The sequence below is a fragment of the Taudactylus pleione genome, unplaced genomic scaffold (assembly GCF_031769625.1).
Source record: "Taudactylus pleione unplaced genomic scaffold, aTauple2 ptg000343l, whole genome shotgun sequence".
Taxonomy (NCBI): Eukaryota; Metazoa; Chordata; class Amphibia; order Anura; family Myobatrachidae; genus Taudactylus; species Taudactylus pleione.
The window spans coordinates 949,300-975,000 of NW_028284744.1; the positions used below are offsets into that span (position 1 = coordinate 949,300).

Genomic DNA, 25,701 nt, shown 5'->3' on the forward strand with positions numbered 1-25,701 from the left:
GGGTGATTGTGGACATGATCACCTTGCTGCGAGGCATTACTATTCTTCCTTACAACTACGTTTTAGTCGAGGCAGGGTCCAGTTCTCAGCTCAGTCTTCATCTGCAAGTTGTAGTTGAGATCGTCTGGAAACTTTCGATCCAGCAGTCCTCCCTAAGTCCAGGCTGATGCCGTCCCAGCGAAAGATCTTTTTGAGAATGTTGTTCAACACTAGTAGTCAGCAGGTGTTTCTCCCAGCAGTCAAAGTTGCATGTCTACAGTCCCTGGTAGTGTCATTGTTGGACTAGCATCAGGTGTCATTCATAAGGTGCATGCGACTACTAGGGAAGATGGGGACTTCTAACTAAGCTGTATGATTTGCTTGTTTTCATTCCAGAGATCTCCAGCGCCAGGTCCTGCTCCATAAATACAGATTAGAACTAAGGTTGCACAGTCAGTTCTTTCTGCTGTCCCTTAAGACGCGTCCGTTCCAGCTTTGGATTCACAGGCCTCATCTGTCCAAGGGTTGCAAGTTCTAAGTCTGGGTATGAGGACTTGTACCCTGGTCATGTTGGATGCCAGCCTTTTAGGCAGGATATCTGTTACTCTGGGTCTTCAGTAAAAAAACCTTTGGTCCCTATCAATGTTCGGGAATTGAGGGCAGTCTTCAACGCGCTGGCTCAGGCTCTGACGTTCCTGCAAGGCCGGCCACCCCGGATCCAGTCTGACAATGCAACAGATATGGCATATATCAATTGGCAGGGTGGAACCATGAGTCATCAGGCCATGTTAGAGACTTCTTGCACCATTAAGTGGGTGGAGAGGTTTGTTCCAGTCATCTCAGCCATTTTCATTCAACGGTGGACAATTTGGAGGCCGATCTTAAGTGCTTGTGGAACGCTGGGGCTCTCTGGACATCCTATCCGATGGCCTCAATGTTTAGCAAGAAGCATTTCAGGTGGGGTACCTGTTTCCAGTAGGGAAGGGCTTATGTTCTTCTCATCACACCAGATTAGCTCAAAAGAGCATGGTACACTAATCTTTTGGCCATGGTGTTTGATCCTCCTTGGCATCTACATCGCTGGGACAATCTGCTCACCCAAGGGCTGTTTCTAACCTCAGATTTGACAAATCTGGCTTTGATGTCGGGGCACTCGTGTCTCAGATTTTAAAATCCAGAGGATACTCAGAGGTGGTGGTTCAGACCATGATCAGGGCCAGTAAGCGGCTACTGCACCTATCTATCATTAGGGTCTGGAAGGCATATGTTGGTTGGTGCGAATGCTGGGGTATGTCTACCTCTCAATTCCGCTTGCCTCATCTTCTCTCCTTCCTGCAGGTTGGTCTAGATCAAAGTCTCTGTTTTTGATCTTTAAAGGGCCAGGATTCTGTTTTTGATCCTGTTCCAGAAGCATTGAGCTTTGCTTCCTGAAGTTCAGACCTTAATGCAGGGGCTAGTTCACATTTAGCCCCCTTATCTTCCGCCTTGAGGCCTGAATCTGACCAGTTGGAAACTCTCTTAAAGGAAAAAAGGATTAAAATCGATTCCACTGCCTTCAACTGGGGGACACAGAGTTCCTTTTTTTCTTGTGCTTGGTGCACGTTTGTGTTCTCCTCCATTAGGCTTTGTTAGATACATAACAGAGTTTCCGGTGGAGGTGGGATGGTTAAGTAGGGGAAAGTTTCAGCTCCTATTGATTTAATTATTTAGTGCCTACTCCTCACCCTCCCATCGTAACCCATCATCTACCAGTGTCCCAGAGTTGGACTGGAAGGATTCGATTTTATGATGAATAAAAATGTTTTCTTTTTGTGGGTATTCTGTGGAGTCTTGAGAGGAAAAACAAAGTTTCTGTTGCACTTCATTGCTTTGTATTACTGCCGGTAACCATGGGTTTATAAATGTAGTGCAGGGAGCCTGGGCACTTTAAGTACTTTCAAACTCAGATTCATCCCCATTTATACCCCAGTCTCAGTCTAGATTAAGTGCCTACTGGAGCCAGGACCCACACTTTCAGCTATGGGGCTGGGACTAGTACTGAACTACACACTAGATGTGTGGAAACCCAATATTAAGTAGTTCCCCACTCCATCTACATCAGGGAGCGGGTTAAGAGCTGCGGTTCATCTCCTGCAGGTGGTCTTGCACAGGCAAAAGTAGGTGCAGTGCCTGGTGCTAGAGTGGGGGTTCTCTACAATGTAACCCCATACTAGACATATGGAAGTGTCATAAACTCGGCCTGACTCTCATATACAGCAATCTGCACCAGTGGTTGTGATGACGGCGCACCTCGGTCACTTACCAAATTCACACTGCCACCATGATTGGGAATAACGGGCCCTTTGCTCTTCCTGAACAAATATTTCAACTTCAATTACAAACAGGTATATAGCATGGGCCTCACAAGTTCAATAAGTAGCATATGCTAGATTAAATGTGTTTAATCCGAAATATGTTTCCAAGGCTTAGTTACAGAAAAATTATAAATAAAATGACAGATTAACATGTAAGCATCCTAAAACACAGAGATTTAGGATGCTTACAATGAGGCCAAAAATCTCTTGTGCTAGATATAGAGATGACAGGAAAGTTAGCTTGGTACATCTCGGCCCAAGGCTTCTCCCCGGAAATGGGCATTGAGTGCTGGGTTGTATTGCTTCTTATAGGCATCCAATTATTTTGTTCCCGCTTAAACAGGGTCCCCCTGTCAGGGCCTAGGATAGTGATATGTGACGTGTATTATCCATCTTGGCAGGACATTTTTTGGAGTCAGTGATCTGCAACATCATATAATATGTTCTCTGAGGAATGTAAGCCAGTCATTGACTTCACACGATTCCTTCCAAAGAAGAAGGTAACGAGGTCTGGAACACAGATCTCCCCTTTCTGGGTTAAGTAAACACTGTCATATGGTGCATACACAGGGTCAGATCTGTCAGATGAACGATTTTACCAACAATTTGAATGATTGCAGACAGTATTAAAATGAATGAAATCGTCAAAATCTGACTGCAAACACATCAGATGTCAGATATCGTTATCTGAAATGCGGGAACGCGCATCGTTCATCGTTGCAGGCCAACATGTCAGATTTTCTTTCAGATATGAAAGATTGATTTTTTAATATCGTTATCGTTTTAATATCGTTATCGTTCACATCTGACACATCGTGTGTATGCACCATTATGTGCAAGAGTTTATACATAGCAGCAGCGGACTTACATTTTGAAAATAAAATTTCTTCTTCCTCCACTAGGGGGCACAGGGATCACTCTGAGTATATCCTGGAGAGGGAGAATTTGGGCACCCAGAGCCGGCCCTTGCCAATTTTGTGCCCTAGGCAAAATTTTGACTGGTGCACCCTACCCCTACACATACATATATATGTGTATATATATATATTTCTACTTCAGGGTCCATAGGGTATCCACAGGATACCTTGGGGTATAGGTGTGACGTCAGTCGCAGGGCACCAAAGAGTTAAGCTTTCAGCCTCCCAGGATGCACTAGGTCCCCCTCCTATACCCCGCCCCCGAGCCAAGGCACCTCAGTTTAGTTTGGTGCCCGGCCGGAGTCGGGTGCACCTGTTGGAGTGGGGGCTAGAAGAGCCCCTGAAGCTTATTCTTCATGCAGCTGTGGCTGCACAACTGGATGAACAGCATGGACAGTCAGTCCTGACGTCCATGCTGTCTTCCCTACACCCCGCCGGTACCAGAACGCCGGTACTGATCCGGGGATGCTGGTGGGCGTCTGGGGTCACAGCTAGCGGTGACCCCAGATGCTCCGGACCATGGCCGGATTCAAGGGGGACAGAGGTAAGCAGCGGGGTCCCGCGGTGGGTCCCCGCTGATCACATGGTCCTAAGTCCCCAGGCAGGGGGCTCCCTGGGGACTGGCTGCAGCGTGGAGCCAGGCGACCAACCTGCGCTTCCACTACCCCCTGGGACAGCGGACCGCAGCAGAGCGGTAGCGCTGCGGCGTCCCAGGGGTTAAATGCATGCCAGGGGAGCGCGCCTTCCCTGTCTCACAGCCGGCGCCTCCCCCGCTGCACACAGCCCTCTCTGCATGCTGCCGACTGGTCCTGTGGCAGCGCTCCTCCCCCAGGCCAGCCTCCTCTCTGCTCCTCGGCGGCCATCTTCTCCAGAACGCATGGTGAACGCTGCTGGAAGCGCTGGAAGGAAGCATCGTGGTCTGGGTCCCCCCGCATACCTCTCCTCCGCTGTGGTCAGGTCTGTGTATGCAGCGCTGTGTCCTACCAGGCCCTGTGTCTGTGTAGTTGAGTGATCAGCGCTGTTAGTGCAGGAATTGTTATTTTTCTGCATTGTATGTGACTGTGCTAGCGCTGCTGCCTGTAATCTTTTCTTCTCTAAACTGTCAGCTTTATTACTGTCCCTGTTCTTTCTGCTAAAGCCCTTGCGGTGCGGTGCTGCAGGGTGGTCTCTCGCCTATTTAATACTTAATTGGTGAGAGAGGTCACATACGTGGTGCCATCATGTCTGAAAGTGATTTTCCCCTCCGGCTACAGTGTACCACGTGCAAAGTACCGTTAGCGGAGGGGGAGGGTAGCGCGGAGGGCCTTTGCCGGCAGTGTTTGTCCTTGGCGCGGCCTATTACGGTTACAGCACCGGTACAGGAGCCGCCCTGGGCTTGTTTCGCTCAGGCGTTAACAGCTTTAGTGGGCCAGTTAGCTCCGCAGCCCGCGTTTACTCCGATGGGTTTGTCCCAGCAGTCTGTGGTGTCGTCACCCATGCAGGGGTTCCCACGACAATTGGTGGTACCCCACAGTCTCCCTATTTCCCCGCTCCCGGGTTCTCAGGAGCCAGCGTGGGTTAACTCCCTGACGAGTTCTGTACAGCACTTGTCGGATGTGTTGCAAGGGGAGTCTGTGATGCGGTCTCATAAAAGGCCGGTGGCGTCTCTGTCCGCTCCTTATGAGGATGACGAAGGGACGTCTGATGATGGGGAGATTCTAGATCCTTACGATCAGGAACCTCTCCATACTAAGGACGCTGATGCTAAGTCCAAAGTATATATTCCTGGACTTATTCGGGCGGTCCGCACAGCCTTGGTGATTGAGGACGAAGTTCCCCCAGCGGCTAAATCTAAGTATGCCTTTTTCAAAGATGTGAAGGGCGATGCCACAGTCTTTCCTCTTTCGGGTCAGTTGGTGGACCATTTAGAGGAGGCGTGGAAACAACCTGGCAAAAGATACCAGCCGCAGAGATGCCTGGCGGTGGCTTATCCGTTCGCGGATAATTATTTTGCGAAGTGGGAATCCCCTCCACAGGTGGATTCTCACGTGACCCGTCTTGTCCGTAGTGCCACATTGCCGATGCCATCCATGTCCTCCCTTAAGGATGCTACGGACCGCAAGGTAGAAATCTGCCTGAAGTCCGCTTATTCCCTTGCAGGGGGGGCAGCACGGCCGGCTATGGCCATTTGCTGGGTTGCCAGAGCGATGGAGCGCTGGGCGGATTCATTAGAGGCTTCTTTTGAATCCGACTGTCCGGCCGATCAGGCGGAGTTGATTGGCAATCTCCGTGATTCGGCCACCTACATCAACGAGGCGGCTCTAGACATTAGTACTCTGGTGTCTAGAATTTCTTCAGCAGCGGTAGCTGCTCGTCGCACCTTGTGGCTGCGATCCTGGAAGGCGGACGCAGATTCCAAGAAAGGTCTGGAAGCGTTGCCGTTTGCCGGAGAAGTTCTCTTCGGTCCGGATCTGGATAAGATTGTGGCCACGCTGGCGGCAGCAAAATCTGCCTGTCTCCCGTCGGCCGCTGCTCCTTCTGGTTCGGGACCATCGTCCTTTCGGTCATCTAGGGCCCAGGGCAGGCCCAAACCACAGTCGTTTCCTCGACAGGCTGGCCCTAAGAAATCGGTCAAGCCCCGGAAGCAGGCATGGAGTACCAGACGTCCGGCCCCCAAGCCAGATGACAAGCCTGCGGCCTGACGGTCCGGGCCTCCCTTTGGGGGATCCCAGGGTGGGAGGCCGCCTGCTACAGTTCGCCCAGTGTTGGTCGACCACTACGACAGACACTTGGGTTCTGGAGGTGGTTTCCCACGGATACGCCCTCTCCTTCCGGCACAGACCCCCGGCTCGCTTCTTCACCACGGGTCTCCCATCAGACCGGAACAAGGCTACGGAGCTGCGGAAGGTATTGCACACTATGCTCCAGGCTGGAGTTATAGTGGCGGTTCCATTCTCCCAGAGGGGCCAGGGTTTCTATTCAAATCTATTTTTGGTACAGAAACCCAATGGGTCATATCGTCCGATTCTCAACCTCAAAGCACTCAACAAGTCTTTGAGGGTCCCGAAGTTTCGGATGGAGACCCTACGGTCCATCATTCTGGCGCTGGAACCTGGGGACTACTTGGTGTCATTGGACATACAGGACGCTTACCTGCATGTCCCTATTCTTTGGCGCCATCAACAGTTCCTCAGGTTTGGAATCAGCAGCGACCACTTCCAGTTTCGGGCGTTACCTTTTGGCCTGGCAACAGCACCACGTGTTTTCACCAAGGTGATGGCGGTCATGGCGGCTTCTCTGCGGCTGCAGGGAGTCCGCATGTTGCCGTATTTGGACGACCTGTTATTGGTGGCAGGATCTCCAGAGCTCCTGTTACGCCACTTGGACCTGACCATTGCACTGCTGCAACGGCACGGCTGGCTAATCAACTGGCAGAAGTCCACTCTAATCCCGTCTCGGAGGATTCTGCATCTTGGAGCCTTATTGGACTCGGGACAGCAAAGGATCTTCGTGACGGAGGACAAGATCTCTGCTTTACAGTCAAGGGTGCGCAGTTGTCTGCACAGCCGCCGGGTGTCCTTACACTCGGCGATGAGGTTACTGGGCTCCATGGTGTCGGTGTTCGACATGGTGGAATACGCCCAGTTTCACTCCAGACCTCTGCAGCACCTGATCCTGTCCAAGTGGAACGGGCTGACTCAGTCTCTGAAGTCCCAGACGATTGTGCTCACCCAGGAGGTTCGCCTGTCCCTTACGTGGTGGTTACAGACGACCCACCTCAACAAGGGACGTCCGTTCTGGGTTCCAAATTGGGTCCTGTTGACAACGGACGCCAGTCTTCGGGGCTGGGGAGCAGTTTCGGGTCCACACTTGTTCCAGGGCAGGTGGACGCCGACAGAAGCGGAGCTTCCAATAAATATCTTGGAACTCCGTGCGGTCTTCAATGCTCTCCAGCAGGCACAGCGGTTTCTCCAGGGTCGCCCGGTGCAGGTCCAGTCGGACAACGCTACCACCGTGGCCTACATAAACAGGCAAGGAGGAACTCGCAGTCGGGCGGCTCTCGTAGAGGTCTCTCGGATCCTGGTTTGGGCGGAGCGCAATCTTCCGGCCATATCAGCGGTCTTCATCCCGGGAGTGCTCAATTGGGAGGCGGACTTTCTAAGTCGCCAGGACGTTCATCCGGGGGAATGGTCCCTGCACCCGGACGTTTTTCAACTACTGGTGGACAGGTGGGGTCTTCCAGAAATCGACCTCATGGCGTCCCGGCACAACAACAAGTTGCCGGTGTACGGGTCTCGCACAAGAGACGAAGGGGCGTCTCTGGTGGATGCTCTGTCCGTCCGGTGGACGTTCCGGTTCGCATACCTGTTCCCTCCGGTCTCCCTTCTTCCACGGGTAATCCGGAAATTCAAACAGGAAGGAGGGACGCTCCTGTTGATAGCTCCCGCGTGGCCCAGACGGCACTGGTTCTCAGACCTTCAGGGTCTGTCCGTGGACATTCCTCTGCGGTTGCCGCTACGACCGGACCTTCTGTCTCAGGGTCCTTGCCTTCACCCGGACCTGACTCCGCTGTCTTTGACGGCGTGGCTGTTGAGACGGCCATGCTGAGGTCCCGGGGGTTTTCCAGCTCTGTGGTGCGGACCATGTTACGAGCTCGGAAACCGTCTTCCGCGAGGATATACCATCGCGTGTGGCATACGTTCTTCCAGTGGTGTCGACCGAGAGGTTATGCACCGCGGGAGTTTCGTCTGTCTCGGATTCTCGCCTTCCTGCAAGCGGGACTAGATCATGGGCTTCGCCTTGCTTCTTTGAAGGTACAGGTTTCGGCCCTATCTGTCTGGTTTCACCGTAGGATTGCTACAATCCCGGATGTGCGCACCTTTATGCAGGGTGTTCTCCGCATTCAGCCGCCCTTTGTTCCACCTGTGGCGCCTTGGGATTTGGCTGTGGTCCTGAGGGCTCTCCAAGGACCGCCGTTTGAACCACTGGGCTCAGTGGATCTTAAATGGCTAACAGCTAAGACTGTTTTCCTTCTGGCCATTGCTTCGGCCAGACGTGTTTCTGAGTTAGGGGCTCTTTCTTGTAGACCCCCTTTCTTGGTTTTTTATGGGAACAGGGCAGTGCTCCGCACTCGGCCCGAGTTTCTTCCCAAAGTTGTTTCCCAGTTTCATGTTAACGAGGAAATAGTTGTTCCGGCCTTTAACTCACCGGGTCTTTCCGTGGGTGAGGCCTCTTTGGATGTTGTGCGGGCCTTAAGGACTTATGTTGACCGCACTTCTTCGTTTAGGAAGTCGGAAGCTTTGTTTGTCCTCTTTGGCTTCCGTAAAAAGGGTTGGCCTGCTTCAAAGCAAACTTTGGCAGCCTGGATCCGTATGGCTATTTCTGAAGCTTATCTTCATGAAGGCCTACCGGTCCCTCCTTCTCTGAAGGCTCATTCCACTAGGTCTGTGGGTCCTTCGTGGGCAGCTCGACGTGGTGCCTCGGCAGTTCAGATCTGCAAGGCTGCTACGTGGTCTTCTGTCCATACCTTCGTGAGGTATTACAGGTTTGACACCTTCGCCTCTCAGGATGCTTCCTTCGGGCGGCGGATTCTCCTTTCTGCACAGGAGCGTCCCCACCCTTAAAGGATACTGCTTTGGGACATCCCCAAGGTATCCTGTGGATACCCTATGGACCCTGAAGTAGAAAATATGAGATATGGTAAGAACTTACCCTTGTTATCTCTATTTCTACGAAGTCCATAGGGTTCCACAGGACTCCCGCCCTGTCGCACCTGTGCTGCAGATGGGCTTTGCTCTGGTCACCGGTTTTCCGTCTCCCTCTGGTGAGAATGTGATTCTTGTATGTGTCCAGATCTTTGTTCTCTCTCTTCCTTCTCCTCCTCCGGCCTATGGCTTGGTAACTAACTGAGGTGCCTTGGCTCGGGGGCGGTGTATAGGAGGGGGACCTAGTGCATCCTGGGAGGCTGAAAGCTTAACTCTTTGGTGCCCTGCGACTGACGTCACACCTATACCCCAAGGTATCCTGTGGAACCCTATGGACTTCGTAGAAATAGAGATAACAAGGGTAAGTTCTTACCATATCTCATATTATATATATATATATATGTGTGTGTGTGTATGTATATATGAATGTATATATATATATGTGTGTGTGTATGGTATATATGAATGTGTGTATATATATATATATATATATATATATATATATGTGTGTGTGTGTATATATATATATATATATATATATATATATATATAGTAATGCCCCTGTAGTAGTGCCCATATACAGTAGTAATACCCCCCATAGCAGTGGCGTAACTAGGGTCTCTGGAGCTGAGGGCAAGAAGAAGAACGGCGCCCCCCAGTCCCCCCACCCCACAAACACTCACACGCGGCAAAAAAATAGGCACGGTCAAATAACAGAAGGGGCGTGGTCACTTTAAATGGGACATGCCACAAATTTCTTGTCACTCTGGGAACATTCCTTTACATATGCACCTTACCTATATGGTGGTTTCTCACAATGTGGAAATGTATCTTCCCTGGGAAGACGGCGTCTTCAGTTGGTATTCACTATTCATGTAGGTCAGATCGTCCGGAAGATGCCTGTTTGTGTAGGAATATTAATAAAGTCATCATCATACAACAGCGGTTCATCCAGATGTGTGCCCCCTGTGTGACTTCCTGCCCCCTGTGTCTCTCAGCCACACCATCTCCCCCTGAGCTGTCTGTTAGCACACCATCGCTTACCCCTCCTGCCCCCTGTGTCTCTCAGCCACACCATCGCCCCCTGAGCTGTCTGTTAGCACACCATCTCTTCCCCCTCCTGCATCGTCTCTCAGTCACACCATCTCCTCCTGAGCTGTCTGTTAGCACACCATCGCTTCCCCCTCCTGCATCGTCTCTGTCACACCATCTCCTCCTGAGCTGTCTGTTAGCACACCATCGCTTCCCCCTCCTGCATCGTCTCTCAGTCACACCATCGCCCCCTGTGCTGTCTGTTAGCACACCATCGCTTCCCCCTCCTGCATCGTCTCTGTCACACCATCGCCCCCTGAGCTGTCTGTTAGCACACCATCGCTTCCCCCTCCTGCATCGTCTCTCAGTCACACCATCGCCCCCTGAGCTGTCTGTTAGCACACCATCGCTTCCCCCTCCTGCATCGTCTCTGTCACACCATCGCCCCCTGAGCTGTCTGTTGGCACACCATCGCTTCCCCCTTCTGCATCGTCTCTGTCACACCATCTCCTCCTGAGCTGTCTGTTAGCACACCATCGCTTCCCCCTCCTGCATCGTCTCTCAGTCACACCATCTCCCCCTGAGCTGTCTGTTAGCACACCATCGCTTCCCCCTCCTGCATCGTCTCTGTCACACCATCGCCCCCTGAGCTGTCTGTTAGCACACCATCACTTCCCCCTCCTGCATCGTCTCTGTCACACCATCGCCCCCTGAGCTGTCTGTTGGCACACCATCGCTTCCCCCTCCTGCATCGCGTCTCAGCCACACCATCTCCCCCTGAGCTGTCTGTTAGCACACCATCGCTTCCCCCTCCTGCATCGTCTCTCAGTCACACCATCGCCCCCTGAGCTGTCTGTTAGCACACCATCGCTTCCCCCTCCTGCATCGTCTCTCAGTCACACCATCGCCCCCTGAGCTGTCTGTTAGCACACCATCTCTTCCCCCTGCATTGCATCTCAGCCATGCCATCATCTGATACCCCCCCTCCCCCCCACGTCATCTCTCGGTACTTGTACCCTGACGTCATCAATTACTGTCCAATGTCATTCCCTAATATCCACGTGGCCACAGAGGGGGAATAAAAACCTGCGGTGAGCGAGCAAATTTCTTCTTTTTGTGGACTGTATAGACATGGTACTGTACTTCCAATGTCACTGCACGTCACTCCCAGGTACAAATACAGACACAGATGCGACCCGCGCTGACACAGGCGCAACCCGCGCTGACACAGGCGCAACCCGCGCTGACACAGGCGCAACCCGCGCTGACACAGGCGCAACCCGCGCTGACACAGGCGCAACCCGCGCTGACACAGGCGCAACCCGCGCTGACACAGGCGCAACCCGCGCTGACACAGACGCAACCCGCGCTGACACAGACGCAACCCGCGCTGACACAGACGCGCTGACACAGACGCAACCCGCGCTGACACAGACTACACAGGGTGAGCCAAATACATTTGTAAAAGTCATCTCCCACAGGCACCTTCCACCCCTGCTGGCACTACACACTGGTACTCACTTGCAGAGCAGCTCCAGAGCGCAGGGGAAGGAGAAGAACTCATTATCTGACAGGTGTCACCCGGCGCCGGCACCAAGCCCTCAGGATCAGCAGCAGAATGAATTATAGGAGACCTGCCTTAGAGGGGCTGCGCGCTTTTGCTGCAGCTCCCCCTACAGTCAGCCCCAGCACTAGCAGGCTGCTCAAGTCATTCACACACAGTAATTGTCGTCTGTCAAGGAGCACGAGGGGGAAAAGCAGAGAGCGGGCGGTGCAGGTATGATGCTGCAGAGCCATCGGATACCCCTGGAATTCCTGAGTCGCCCATAGGCATTTGCTTATAATGCCTATGCCTAGGGCCGGCTCTGTGGGCACCAAACTGTTACTAATTCTCTTCCCAGCAGCCACCTGGCTCACTTGCCACTATACCTCGCCCCCAGCCACAGGTCTGCCAGTTTTAAGTTTGGTAAGGAGCAAGGGCACCCTTTTGTGGGGCTGCTTTTTAGTGGCCCCCTGTTGATTTTCTTTTCTATGTTACACAGAGTGGGCAGTGCAGGGCATCCTATAGGATGCCAATTGGAGCAGGAAAGAGCGGCTCCCTGCTTATCACCGCTGGTCTGGAGACCAACGGCGGTGCTGGTAGTCCTGGGTGTTCCCATTCCATACACTAGACCTCCAGGGAGCCGGCTAACAGGATGCCTTTTAAATGGCTTCCAAGGTTGAGGCACCCTGGTAGGTGGTGCTCCTGTGTTATGTAGCTGTTGAGCCTCTTTCTAGAGCTGTGTACTAGTGTACTTTTTCTACAGACTCTGTTCTGAAACCGCGATGGCAGAGGAATCCCTATCACATGCCTCGGTGCCTAGTGTTTCAAGGCTACACTGCATGAGGGTTCCTTTTAACCATGGCTACCAGGAGAGGAAGCAGTCACAGACTTCCAATTACAGCAAATGTGGATGTTAACTTGCCAGTTTACAGCTCCCGGCCACTTATTGTCTTCCATGGGCCAGCGGACTAATGCGCGGGTTTCCTTCCTACAAGAAGGATCACATCTGCAGTAGAGCTAGGTAGATGCAGCACTTGTTCACTTATTCAGTACAGGAGTGGCTGATGCTCGTCAGCAGGGGCATGGCTCAGCAAAGGCCTGACAGCGCTAGGTCCTCTCTGGTTGTGAATCCTTGGTACAGGCTGGAGTCTCCAGGTCATTAGATGTAGACACCCTAATAAGGATGGAGGCTTTTTATTTCTGTACCTTTAAAAATAATATCGCCCTGGTCTAGAGCCCATGTACTTAAACCCGACACCTGTTCTTATCAGTTTAATATCTGATACGCTCCTTACCGGGGGGCTATATATTTAATGGTTTAGAACAGGGAGATGGAGGAAGAGCTTGCTCTGCCCACTCCACCATTAACCGGGTATTGCAGTAGTAGCTTGGGGACGTCCTGGCGAATAAACTAAAGCACATTGCTTTAGTGTATCCGCTACCAGCAACGTATCAGTAACCGTGGCATGTTAGATCTGCTATCCTAGGCAGCAGTCTAGTTTTCCCAGAATTATCTAGTCCAGGGCGCGTCCCTCGCTTTGCTTGGGCAGCTATGGCTAGGGGCCATTGGGCAGATACTCGATAGGATTTCAGTTCAGGGACAAGGTATTGTCACTTGTGTGGCTACTACTTAATTAGGAGGTAATTGACAGTCATATTAACGGACATCTGCCATGATGGCCAGGACAGTCCTCTACGTTCCTGGTGTGCTGCCACTGATTCTTAAGTACTTAGAGGCTCTTCTGTATTTAGAGAAGGTCCTTGTGGTCCGGGATTGGACAATCTCTAGGTAGTGCCCATATACATTGTCTCCCTTCTGCACCAGGCAGTCTACCTTCTAGATTAAGGAGTTCCTCCTCTATGGTCCCTGACGTTGATGACCATAGTCTGTCATTCAGCTGGCAGGTCTGTTGCCACAGGTTGGGGTGGGTTTCCACTTGAGGAACCCCAGCGTGGGGTCAGGACAAGTGGTCTAGTTTTCTCTGGAGACGTGGGTTCAGATTCCACTTCTGTCACAGGGGTAGTGTTCCTGTCTTGGGATCAGCACAGCCTAGTTTCGAGTCCCATACGGGACTCATATATGCCTTTAACGAGTTTCCCAAGCTCTTCCAGGAGCAGCATTTTAGGAGACTGTTTGCTCCCTTCTAAACTCCATGGTTATTGTCCAGGTCCTTGCCTCTGAAGGTGGAAGTTACTTTACCAGTCTTAGTGGTCAAATACCAGACTACTTGTTCTAGCCCATTCTCATTCTCTGGGCGCTAGCAGGGACTCCAGGATTGTCAAGTTCCACATGGACCATCATTCGCTCAGACTAGAGGTTTGCAAAGCATCCTTTCACTAATATGAGGCCTATTTACATATAGCCATCCGAATCAGTCAGCCTACGGCCACTCCACCCTGAACACGTCCTATCTTGTCTGATCTCGTAAGCTAAGCAGGGTCAGGCTTGGTTAATACTTGAATTGGTAACCGCCTGGGAATACCAGGTGCTGTAGCTTCCTCGGGTATGCTGTGCCGTGCAATCGCTTCCAGTTCCGGTATCTCCGTTACGGTAGGTTCTCAGCCCCTCCTGGTTTTCATGAGGATCAGGACAGTCATGGCAGCTCCTTTCAACTTGCTTATCAAGGCTCAGTCAGTGGATATCCATCTGTCTCAAGGTAGATCTTTGGTGGTCCCTCGGATAAATAAATATTTGGAAGTCTTTTCCCTTGGTAGAGAGCTTGGCAGCATTCCAATGGTCGGTGGGTATTCCTCTCGGCTGTTAGACCATTGGTCTTCCGGTTACCGTTCCCTCCTTTCTGGTCTCTACCGAGTGTTCTTACACTCTTGCAGGCAGATCTTTGTCTCTGTAATCTATCCCTTTGACAGGGCGTAGTTATGGCAGTTTGCTCTGTTTCACTCCCTGCCTCTTCACAGGGAACTTCAGGCCCTATGATATGGGCCGCTCCCGTTGGACCCAGAAAACTGGTCCTTCTCACCACCGATGCACACCTTTGTGGGTGGAGGGCAGTAAGCTGTCATTAGTCCTTTAGGATCGGTGAACGGCTCAGGGGAGCCGTTACCGATTTTACTTCTGCTGTTCATGTTGGGCAGCTCTCTGTCTGGTTTTACCCCTCCTCCAGCATCGTCCAGTACTAGTCTGGCCCGACAGCGTGATACCTGTTGCCTACATAAGCCATCAGGGTGGTGTTTTCAGTTGCGATTACATTAAAATGGTCAGCCGTTCCCCCAGTTGGGTGGAGCCTCATCTTATGGCTGTGTAGACTGCCTTCCTTCCTACAGTTCTCCTGGAGCAAAGGACTCCTAGGCTGCCAGGTCGTTCACTCAGGTGAGTGGGCTCTACATTCTGACCCTTTTTGGTGCCTTGTAATTGCTGGGGCCTGATGGACATCGAGATCATAGGGTCTCGCATAAGTACAAGTTACCAAGATGCTGTTCCAGCTCGTAGCTTCGGCAGTACAGTGGATGTTTCCACTCCTATTTATCTTTCCTCCGCTGTTCGTGCTTCATGGATCGCATTTGGAAAGAAGCATGGTGATCCTCGTGGCTTCGCTTGGCCGCGACAGCTGTAGTACGCAGCTTTTCCACCTCACTCGGCACCTAATGCGTCTTCCTCTGAGGTCGGTTTTTGGTCTCTGAGCCCGTGCTTCAATCGGATTCTGGCCCGCCTCGCTTTGCCAGTGTGGCTTTTGTCACTCGTCTTCAAAGCTAGGAGGGTTTTTTCCAGAGGGGTCGGTTGTACCCTACGGCATGCTGAGTAGCCCTCTTCGGTCAGAATTGTTTCCCAATTCGAGGACCTATTGTGGAGTTGGTTTAGAAGCTTCTTCCAAATCATTCCAGCTATCTTGACTCCGCTCTTTCTGCAGATTTGTACCTTTGGCCCTTTTCCTGGGGATACCTGTCTCAGACCTGCCATTTTTCCTCTGACTGCTTTTGCACCTACCAGAGGTTCAGACTTTTTCTTTTGCAATGGTGTCCTCTGTGTACAGTCACTGGTTGTTCTTACCAGGTAGCTCCATCAAACCTTTTCTTGGTTCATTGGACTCTTCGTTAGGCTCCCTTAGGAGTCCTTGATTGTGGTTGGTTTACCGGGACAGCGTCCTTACTTCTAGCCAGTGCTTAGCACGGTGGTTGTCTGAGTGTCTTGTTTTCTCGCTCCCCTCTCTGATCTTACCATTCTGAGGTCTCGCTTGGGTTCCTCCCCAGAGTTGTATCTCTGTTCCTCTCCTACCTGGGGTTGCTGTGTTCTAGAATTCTCACCGGAGGACGTATCGAGGAATGTAGGCTTACGGTAATTTTTCTGTGAACAGACCCGGAACTCCGTTCTCTGTGTGGTCCTGTTTCGACTTTCACAATCGGGGGTGGCCGGTTTCTGAACAGATTATCCTGGTGGCCTCGCTTGGCTATCTGCTACACTCTGTAGCGGATTGCTTGCCCCTATTGTGGTAACTGCTCATTCCGCCAGGTCAGTGGGCCTTCTTGAGCGACTAAACGTGGCGTTTCTGCTGTACAACTTGTATGGCTGCCACATGGTTATCTGCCCACAATTTTAATCGTTACTATGCAGTTATCAACTTTGCGTCTTCGGGCGCTGCCTTCAGGCACAACCCCATCGGGAGACAGCTTTAGGATGTCCCAAAGTGATCCCTGTGCCCCCTAGTGGAGGAAGAAGAAAGGAGGATTTATGTTCTTACCTTGTTAAATCCTTTTCTTCGACCCCATAGGGGGCACAGGGCGCTCACTCTGAAGCACCTGGCTTGAGGGGTTTATTTCCTCTGATGACTGTTCTTGGCGCACCTTTCTCTGACATGGGTTCTGAGTGTGTGCCAGTTTTCCTTCTCCCTCTTCTTCTCCTCGCTCCTGCCATTGGCTTCATAACTTAAAATTGCTGGCCTGTGGCTGGGGGCGGGGTATAGTGGAGAGGGAGCCAAGTGGCTGCTGGGAAGAAAATTAGTAACTGTTTGGTGCCCAGATTCTCCCTCTCCAGGCTATACCCAGAGTGATCCCTGTGTCCTCTATGGAGTTGAAGAAAAGGATTTAACTAGGTAAGACCATAAATAACCCTTTTCCATACAGAATATACATGGATACATGCACAAGACATAGTTTGCAAAATAACATGCATGATCGCGACAGGAAGGATGTAGGGTGCTGTCTTTTGGACAGCTGCTGATCTGTTGCGCTGGGCCCGGGTATTCATATAAGATGGTAAGTGCTGCTCGCTACAAGGACTGACTGGTACTGTTCATATTGGCTTGCAAGCAGCTGTTGCTTCTCCTTTGTATTAAGGACCTTGGGAAGATGATGTCCATCTTTTGAGGCAATACAAATTGCACAGCTTAATTTTCAGGCATTGCGAATCAAACTGATTTAGTTCTGGAATAGGTCTCACTGCTGATTGTCCCCAAGGGTGCTTCTCTTACTCCGCTGGTGACTGTAATTTGACAATCTCAAAAAGTGATACCCATTAGTGACATTAGTGACTTCAGATGCATGATTCATAGCTGGGGGACTGTTATTCTTTAGTCCTGGTTACACAGGGTCTTTGGAATCAAGAGGAGTCAAAGTTCCCAATCAACATGCTAGTACAAAGAGGTCAACACTCCGCACTCTGGAAGACAGATCATGTGCAGAAGGGTCATTGCTTGCCAATTATTTATACAGTCAGGTCCATAAATATTGGGACATTGACAGAATTTTCAGATTTTGGCCTCTATTCACCACCACAATGGCTTTGAAATGAAACAAACAAGATGTGATTTAACTGCAGACTTTCAGATTTAATTTGAGGGTAATTACATCCAAATCAGGTGAACGGTGTAGGAATTACAACGGTTTCTATATGTGCCTCCCACTTTTTAAGGGGCCAAAAGTAATGGGACAAACGAAACAATCCTAAATCTAACTTTCACTTTTTAATACTTTGTTGCAAATCCTTTGCAGGCAATTACAGCCTGAAGTCTGGAACGCATAGACATCACCAGACGCTGGGTTTCATTCCTGGTGATGCTCTGCCAGGCCTCTACTGCAAATGTCTTCAGTTCCTGCTTGTTCTTGGAGCATTTTCCCTTCAGTTTTGTCTTCATCAAGTGAAATGCATGCTCAATCGGATTCAGGTCAGGGGATTGACTTAGCCATTGCATAACATTCCACTTTTTAGCCTTAAAAAACTCTTTGGTTGCTTTTGCAGTATGCTTCGGGTCATTGTCCATCTGCACTGTGAAGCGCCGTCCAATGAGTTCTGAAGCATTTGACTGAATATGAGCATATAATATTGCCCGAAACACTTCAGAATTAATTCTGCTGCTTTTGTCAGCAGTCACATCATCAATAAATACAAGGGAACCAGTTCCATTGGCAGCCATACATGCCCACGCCATGACACTACCACCACCATGCTTCACTGATGAGGTGGTATGTTTTGGATCATGAGCAGTTTCTTTCCTTCTCTTCTCTTCCCATCACTCTGGTACAAGTTGATCTTTGTCTCATCTGTCAATAGGATGTTGTTCCAGAACTGTAATGGCTTTTTTAGATGTTGTTTGGCAAACTGTAATCTGGTCTTCCTGTTTTGTGGCTCACCAATGGTTTACATCTTGTGGTGAACCCTCTATATTCACTCTTGTGAAGTCTTCTCTTGATTGTTGACTTTGACACATATACATCTACCTCCTGGAGAGTGTTCTTGATTTGGCCAACTGTTGTGAAGGGGTTTTTCTTCACCAGGGAAATAATTCTTCTGTCATCCACCACAGTTGTTTTCCGTGGTCTTCCGGGTCTTTTGGTGTTGCTGAGCTCTCCGGTGCGTTCTTTCTTTTTAAGAATGTTCCAAACAGTTGATTTGGCCACACTTAATGTTTTTGCAATCTCTCTGATGGGTTTGTTTTAATTTTTCAGCCTAATGATGGCTTGCTTCACTGATAGTGATAGCTCTTTGGATCTCATATTGAGAGTTGACAGCAACTGGTTCCAAATGCAAATGTCACACCTAGAATCAACTCCAGACCTTTTACCTGCTTAATTGATAATGAAATAACGAGAGAATAGCCCACACCTGTCCATGAAATAGCTTTTGAGTTGATAGTCCCATTACTTTTGGCCCCTTAAAAAGTGGGAGGCACATATTGAAACTGTTGTAAAGCCTACACTGTTCACCCGATTTGGATGTAATTACCCTCAAATTAAATCTGAAAGTCTGCAGGTAAAGCACATCTTGTTTGTTTCATTCCAAAACCATTGTGGTGATGAATAGAGGCCAAAATCTGAAAATTCTGTCAATGTCCCAATATTTATGGACCTGACTGTATATCGTACATATATTCTGCAGCACTGACATCAAGGAACAGCCAGACAACACTACATCCGTGGCTTACAAACATCACCAAGCAGGCAACAAATGTGCTCTGGCCATGAGAGAGACCTGCAGGATCATGCGCTGGGTGGAGTAAAAGGATTCAGCTACTGGAACAGGATGGAAAACAGGGCAGCATGCGTCCTCATCAGACAGGCTGTTCCCGGGAATGGTTCCTCCCCTATATTCAGAGTTTACAGCTATATGTCCTATGTAGGGTCCTGCTTCTCACACAATCTTTTTCTAGCTCTATGCAATTGGCTGCAATATGTCTGTTTTTTTGTTACATTGGTAATTTATGGGAGAGAATTAATATTTTTTGTAGACATTAGTGAAGTCCTAGGAAGACAATTTATTATTGACACAAAGGTTTAATCACTATTTTCTTGTCTCATTACAGCCCATATATTTACAAAGAAAAGCACAGAGTGCGAGGAAAATGGCAACAGCCAATCGGCTAGCGACGAGGAGATGGAAGTAGAGGGGAATGCACACAATCAATGTAAACGATCCCAGGTATATGTATACAGTATTTCTACTTCAGGGTCCATAGGGGTCCACAGGGTTGACCTTGGGGTATAGCTTGGATCTGGATTCACGGGCACCATACAGTTAAAGCTTTAGCTCCCAGGATGCACTTGGGTCCTCCTCTATACCCCGCCCCCGAGCCACAGGCACCTCAGTTTCAGTTTGGTGCTGGCCGAAGTTGGTTGCACTGTGCAGAAGAAATTTTTTTTTAATTTTTTTTTCTCTATTGCTTTACACTTAATGCGGCAGCATAGGACTGTCCTTCTGGACGTCCTTGCTGCCGCTTCAACACCCCGCTGGCGCTGCGACGCCAGTACTGCTCTGGGGATCGCAGCAGAACCCCGGAGTTAGTTCTAGCATGACTCTGGGTCCTCCCTCTGACTGCTGCTGGACTCTACGGGGAACAGGTAAGCCGCGCGCTCTTAGTGCCGCTCGTGGGGATAAATGCAGTCAGTTGCCGCCGGTCTCTGGGGATAGACCGGCGGCGCTAGTAGGTTCAGGATGGAAACATGGCGGTCCATCATCCTGGCGATGGAACCAGGGGACTTCATGGTCTCCCTCGTTATCCTTGACGCCTATCTCCATGTGCTCGTGGCACAGGCACATTAGCGGTACCTGAGGTTGGCTATCCTAAACCATCACTACCAATTTCGGGCGTTGCCTTTCGTTCTTTCCACTGCTCCGAGGCTTTTCACCAAGGTGAGGGCAGTCATGGCTGCCCACCTTCGCGGTCAGGGTATACGGCTGCTGCCGTACCTGGACGATCTGCTGCTTCTGGCGAGTTCCCCGGAGGTGCTTCTTCATCATCTACACCTGACAATTGCTTGTCTTCAAGCACATGGGTGGTTAATAAATTGGAAGAATTCGTCTCTGATCCCATCTCAACGGATGGTCCATCTGGGAGCACTTCTTGACTTCAGTCAACAAAGGATTTTCTTGACTCTGGAAAAGGTATCCTCCCTACAACTGAGGATACACGGTTGCCTAAGCAGTGGCAGAGTGTCAATACATTTGGCAATGAGTCCTGGGGTCCATGGTGTCGGCATTCGACATGGTGGAGTTCGCCCAGTTCCATTCCAGACCCCTGCAGGGGCAGATTCTTGTGGAATGGAACGGGTTGTCCCGCCGGATCCGATCCCAGATGCTGGTATTGTCCCCGGAAGTGCGCCGGTCCTTGGCGTGGTGGCTGCAGTCAGCTCATCTCAGCCAGGGTCGCCCCTTTTGGATTCCGGACTGGGTTCTGCTCACGACAGATGCCAGTCTCCGGGGTTGAGGGGCAGTGACCGGCTCGTTGTCTCTTCAGGGCCGTTGGTCGGCGGAGGAGGCCGTACTTCTCATAAACATTCTAGAGCTACGGGCAGTGTACCGTGCTCTTCTGGCGTCAGGCACCGTTCTCGGAAGAACAGTTCAGGTGCGATCAGAAAACGCCACCACGGTGGCATACATAAATCACCAGGGAGGAACTCGCAGTTGAGCTGCGATGTCGGAAGTGTCCCAAATCCTGACTTGGGCGGAGTGCCACCTTCCAGCAATATCGGCAGTCTTCATCCCGGGAGTCCTCAATTGGGAGGCAGACTTCCTCAGCCGTCACGACGTGCATCCCGGGGAATGGTTGCTTCAACCAGAGGTGTTTCAACTTCTCGTGGACAAGTGGGGACTGCCGGAATTGGACCTGATGGCCTCCCGTCACAATTACAAGTTGCCCATATACGGCTCAAGGACAAAGGACGCGGGCGCAAGCCTAGTGGATGCGTTGTCAGTGAAATGGTCGTTTCACCTAGCGTATCTGTTTCCTCCAATCTCCCTACTCCCTCGGGTACTCAGAACAGGGGCCTGTCTGTAGACGCTCCGTACCTTCTGCTTCAACGTCGGGATCTGCTGTCTCAGGGTCCCTGCCTTTACCCGGATCTGGGTCGACTTTCTTTGACGGCATGGCTCTTGAGACAGCCGTCTTAAGGTCCCGGGGCTTTTCAGGCTCTGTCAACAGTACCATGCTTAGGGCATGTAAACCTGCCTCTGCACGGATTTACCACAGAGTGTGGCACACTTACTTTCAATGGTGCGAGTCTAGAAGCTATGACCCTCAGGTGTTCCGAGTTTCTAGGATCATCGCATTTCTGCAGTCAGGTCTTGACCTGGGCTTACGGCTTGCTTCCCTAAAAGTTCATGTATCGGCCCTGTCAGTGTGGTTCCAACGAAGGATTGCCTCACTGCCTGACGTTCACACCTTGTTCCAAGGTGTGCTGAGGATCCAGCCTCCCTTTGTGCCTCCAGTGGCTCCGTGGGACTTGGCGGTGATTCTTCGGGTCCTGCAGGGACCTCCTTTTGAGCCTCCTGAGTCGGTTGACTTCAAGTGGTTAACACTTAAGACTGTGTTTCTCCTGGCTCTTGCATCGGCCAGGAGGGTATCCGAGTTGGGGGCACTTTCCTGTAGCCCCCCTTCCTGATTTTTCATCAGGACAGGGCTGTGCTTCGCACCCGTCCTGAGTTTTTGCCTAAAGTGGTTTCTAATTTCCACATAAATCAGGAACTTGTGGTACCAGCTTTTCAGGCTCCGGGTCTTCCGGCTGGCGAGGCTTCGCCGGACGTGGTCCGGGCTCTCAGAATTTATGTTGAACAGACGGCCTCTGTTAGGAAGTCCGATTCGTTGTTCATCCTCTTTGGTTTCCATAAGAGGGGTTGGCCGGCCAACAAACAAACTTTAGCCTGTTGGCTTTGTTCTGTTATTATGGAGGCTTATATACAGGAACGTTTGCCTGTTCCAGCCTCGGTTAAGGCTCATTCCACTCGGTCTGTAGGCCCTTCTTGGGCTCCTAGACGTGGTGCCTCCGCTGTTCAGCTGTGCAAGGCAGCCACTTGGTCTTCAATTCAGACATTTTTGAGGTTTTATGCGTTTGACACCTTTGCCTCTCAGGATGCATCCTTTGGGCGCAGGATTCTCCTTTCTGCTCAGGAGCGTCCCGCCCTTAGTTGAACTGCTTTGGGACATCCCCAAGGTCAACCCTGTGGACCCCCTATGGAACCTGAAGTAGAAAACAAGAGATATGGTAAGAACTTACCTTTGTTATCTCTGTTTCTACGAAGTCCATAGGGTCCACAGAGCGCCCGCCCTGACGCACCTGGCTTCAAATGGGCTGTGGTACTGGTCACCGGTGTTTCCGTCTCCCATTTCTGTGAGTATGGTTTCTTGTGTGTTCCAGTCTTCCTTCTCTCTGTTTAGTCTCCTCCTTCGGCCTAGGCTACTTACCAACTGAGGTGCCTGTGGCTCGGGGGCGGGGTATAGAGGAGGACCCAAGTGCATCCTGGGAGCTAAAGCTTTAACTGTATGGTGCCCGTGGATCCAGATCCAAGCTATACCCCAAGGTCAACCCTGTGGACCCTATGGACTTCGTAGAAACAGAGATAACAAAGGTAAGTTCTTACCATATCTCTTGTTATACTGCTATGTCAGACCACAGGTATATGTATGTAGTATATAGTGCTATGGCAGACCACAGGTGTATGTATGTAGTATATAGTGCTATGGCAGACCATAGGTGTATGTATATAGTGCTATGGCAGACCACAGGTGTATGTATGTAGTATATAGTGCTATGGCAGACCATAGGTGTATGTTTGTAGTATATAGTGCTATGGCAGACCATAGGTGTATGTATATAGTGCTATGTCAGACCACAGGTGTATGTATGTAGTATATAGTGCTATGGCAGACCACAGGTGTATGTACGTAGTATATAGTGCTATGGCAGACCATAGGTGTATGTATATAGTGCTATGGCAGACCACAGGTGTATGTATGTAGTATATAGTGCTATGGCAGACCACAGGTATATGAATGTTGTATATAGTGCTATGGCAGACCATAGGTGTATGTATATAGTGCTATGGCAGACCATAGGTGTATGTATGTAGTGCTATGGCAGACCATAGGTGCATGGAGATGGAAGTAGAGGGGAATGCACACAATCAATGTAAACGATCCCAGGAATATGTATACAGTATATACTGCTATGTCAGTCCACAGGTGTATGTATGTAGTATATAGTGCTATGGCAGACCATAGGTGTATGTATATAGTGCTATGTTAGACCACAGGTGTATGTATGTAGTATATAGTGCTATGGCAGACCATAGGTGTATGTATGTAGTGCTATGGCAGACCATATATGTATGTAGTATATAGTGCTATGTCAGACCATAGGTGTATGTAATAGTGCTATGGCAGACCATAGGTCTATGTATGTAGTGCTATCTCAGACCACAGGTGTATGTATGTAGTGCTATGGCAGACCATAGGCGTATGTATGTAGTGCTATGGCAGACCATAGGCGTATGTATGTAGTGCTATGGCAGACCATAGGTGTATGTATATAGTGCTATGTTAGACCACAGGTGTGTGTATGTAGTATATAGTGCTATGGCAGACCATAGGTGTATGTATGTAGTGCTATGGCAGACCATAGGTGTATGTATGTAGTGCTATGGCAGACCATATGTGTATGTATGTATTATATAGTGCTATGTCAGACCATAGGTGTATGTAATAGTGCTATGGCAGACCATAGGTGTATGTATGTAGTGCTATCTCAGACCACAGGTGTATGTATGTACTGCTATCTCAGACCACAGGTGTATGTATGTAGTGCTATCTCAGACCACAGGTGTATGTATGTAGTATATAGTGCTATGGCAGACCACAGGTGCATGTATGTAGTGCTATAGCAGACCATATGTGTATGTATATAGTGCTATGGCAGACCACAGGTGCATGTATGTAGTGCTATAGCATATGTGTATGTATGTAGTATATAGTGCTATGACAGACCATAGGTGTATGTATATAGTGTTATGTCAGACCATAGGTGTATGTATGTAGTGCTATGGCAGACCATAGGTGTATGTATGTAGTATATACTGCCAGGTAAGACCACAGGTGTATGTAATTTTACGCTAGGCTGTTTTAGTGGGGCGTCTGCTTTTAAAAGGCCAAAATGCACCCTGCCCTTTTAGCAACGCCCCACTAAAACAGCCTGCCCTGTGCCCTCCCCACTCGTGGTCCGCAGTATCCAAAGGGTGGGAAAAGTTGCGGTGACCGATCACCACCGTGTGAACAGACACCTTGTGCATGCGAACGGCACGTATTGAGGGGAGGGCACAGCACGTCCGGAAGTGCTCCCTGCCAGCACCCTCAGTGCCCTGCCCTTTCTGCAGTCTAGCGGGAACTCTATGGATGTATATAGTATATACTGCTATGGCATACCACTTGTGTATGTACGGGTGTATCAGGGACGTTTCTACAGAGGAGGGGGCCCTTGTGCATTCTCCGACACGGGCCCCCTCCTCTCCATCCGGGGGCCGGCAGCGCACTGAGCTGTGCGCAGCCAGCTCCGCACTTATAGACTTTGGGCACTAGTCTGCCCGGAGTCTATAGCACATGCGCAAACGACGGGAAAATGGATGTGGCTGCCATTTTCCAGCCGTTTTTACAGCGTCGCCCTACTAACGCCCCCCCCACCCCCACCCCCTGTGCCGACGTGGGACTCCGGAGAGGTAAGTAAACTACGAGTGCAGGCTGTGCAGTGCGGGGCCCCCGTGTTCCCTGCACCCATTATAGATACGCCCCTGAGGTGTATATAATATATTTTGTCCTCTATCCTGGGATGCAAACAGGCCAATCACTTACATTGGACCCGAAGTGCAAAAAAAATACCACACACACACCTACCCCAACCCGCCCTTCCCTATCATTAGTGGCCATGTGGTTAGCATTATACATATGTAGGGTAGCACAGTGGTTAGTTAGGGGCCAAGGACTCTTTTCAGACCAGAGCTCTGTCTATGCAGAGTTTTTATGTTCTCTCTTTGCTCATACACTCCAGAAACATACTGGTGGGTTTATTAGCTGCTAACAAAATTGATTATAATTTGCATGAGTGTTTGGGTCTGATTCAGAGTTGTCCTATTGTTGGAGATCTGCCCATAACCCGTAGCCGCAGTGCCCCTAAGCTGCAGCATGATTGACAAGTTGTGGTAGTTTGTGGACAGGGCGTGGGGGTGACTACCAGCGTTCCTGAAAAGGTCTCCGCTTTCTCTGAGTGATAACGCCAGTGTCTGTGTCTTCCGACGCAGATTTACCGGCCTCGGCTATGGAGCTGTGACTGCCATTCTGATTAGACTTAGGTCCGCTCAGATGGATGATGCAGAGTCTTAGGACGCAGGACTTAGATCTGTGATGCCGTCAGGGGGCGTATTTTGTTCTCAGATGCCTCCTGTGGCATTAGCATATATTCGTATCGCTGCTGTGTACTTCTAT

General features: G+C 50.3%; 1 protein-coding gene and 1 non-coding gene across 3 annotated transcripts in view; both read left to right on the top strand.

Moving 5' to 3' along the window:
* SURF2 (surfeit 2) overlaps positions 1-25,701 on the top strand; it is a 95,649-nt gene that overhangs the window by 69,275 nt on the left and 673 nt on the right. For both annotated transcript variants that reach the window (XM_088443998.1, XM_088443997.1), the window contains one exon: positions 19,261-19,376. In XM_088443998.1, the coding sequence (XP_088300124.1) occupies positions 19,261-19,376 (116 nt within the window). The remainder of the gene's footprint in view (positions 1-19,260; positions 19,377-25,701) is intronic.
* On the top strand, positions 12,724-12,910 carry LOC148508808 (U2 spliceosomal RNA). The gene has a single exon (XR_015869545.1). It is a non-coding gene; the product is annotated as a U2 spliceosomal RNA (small nuclear RNA).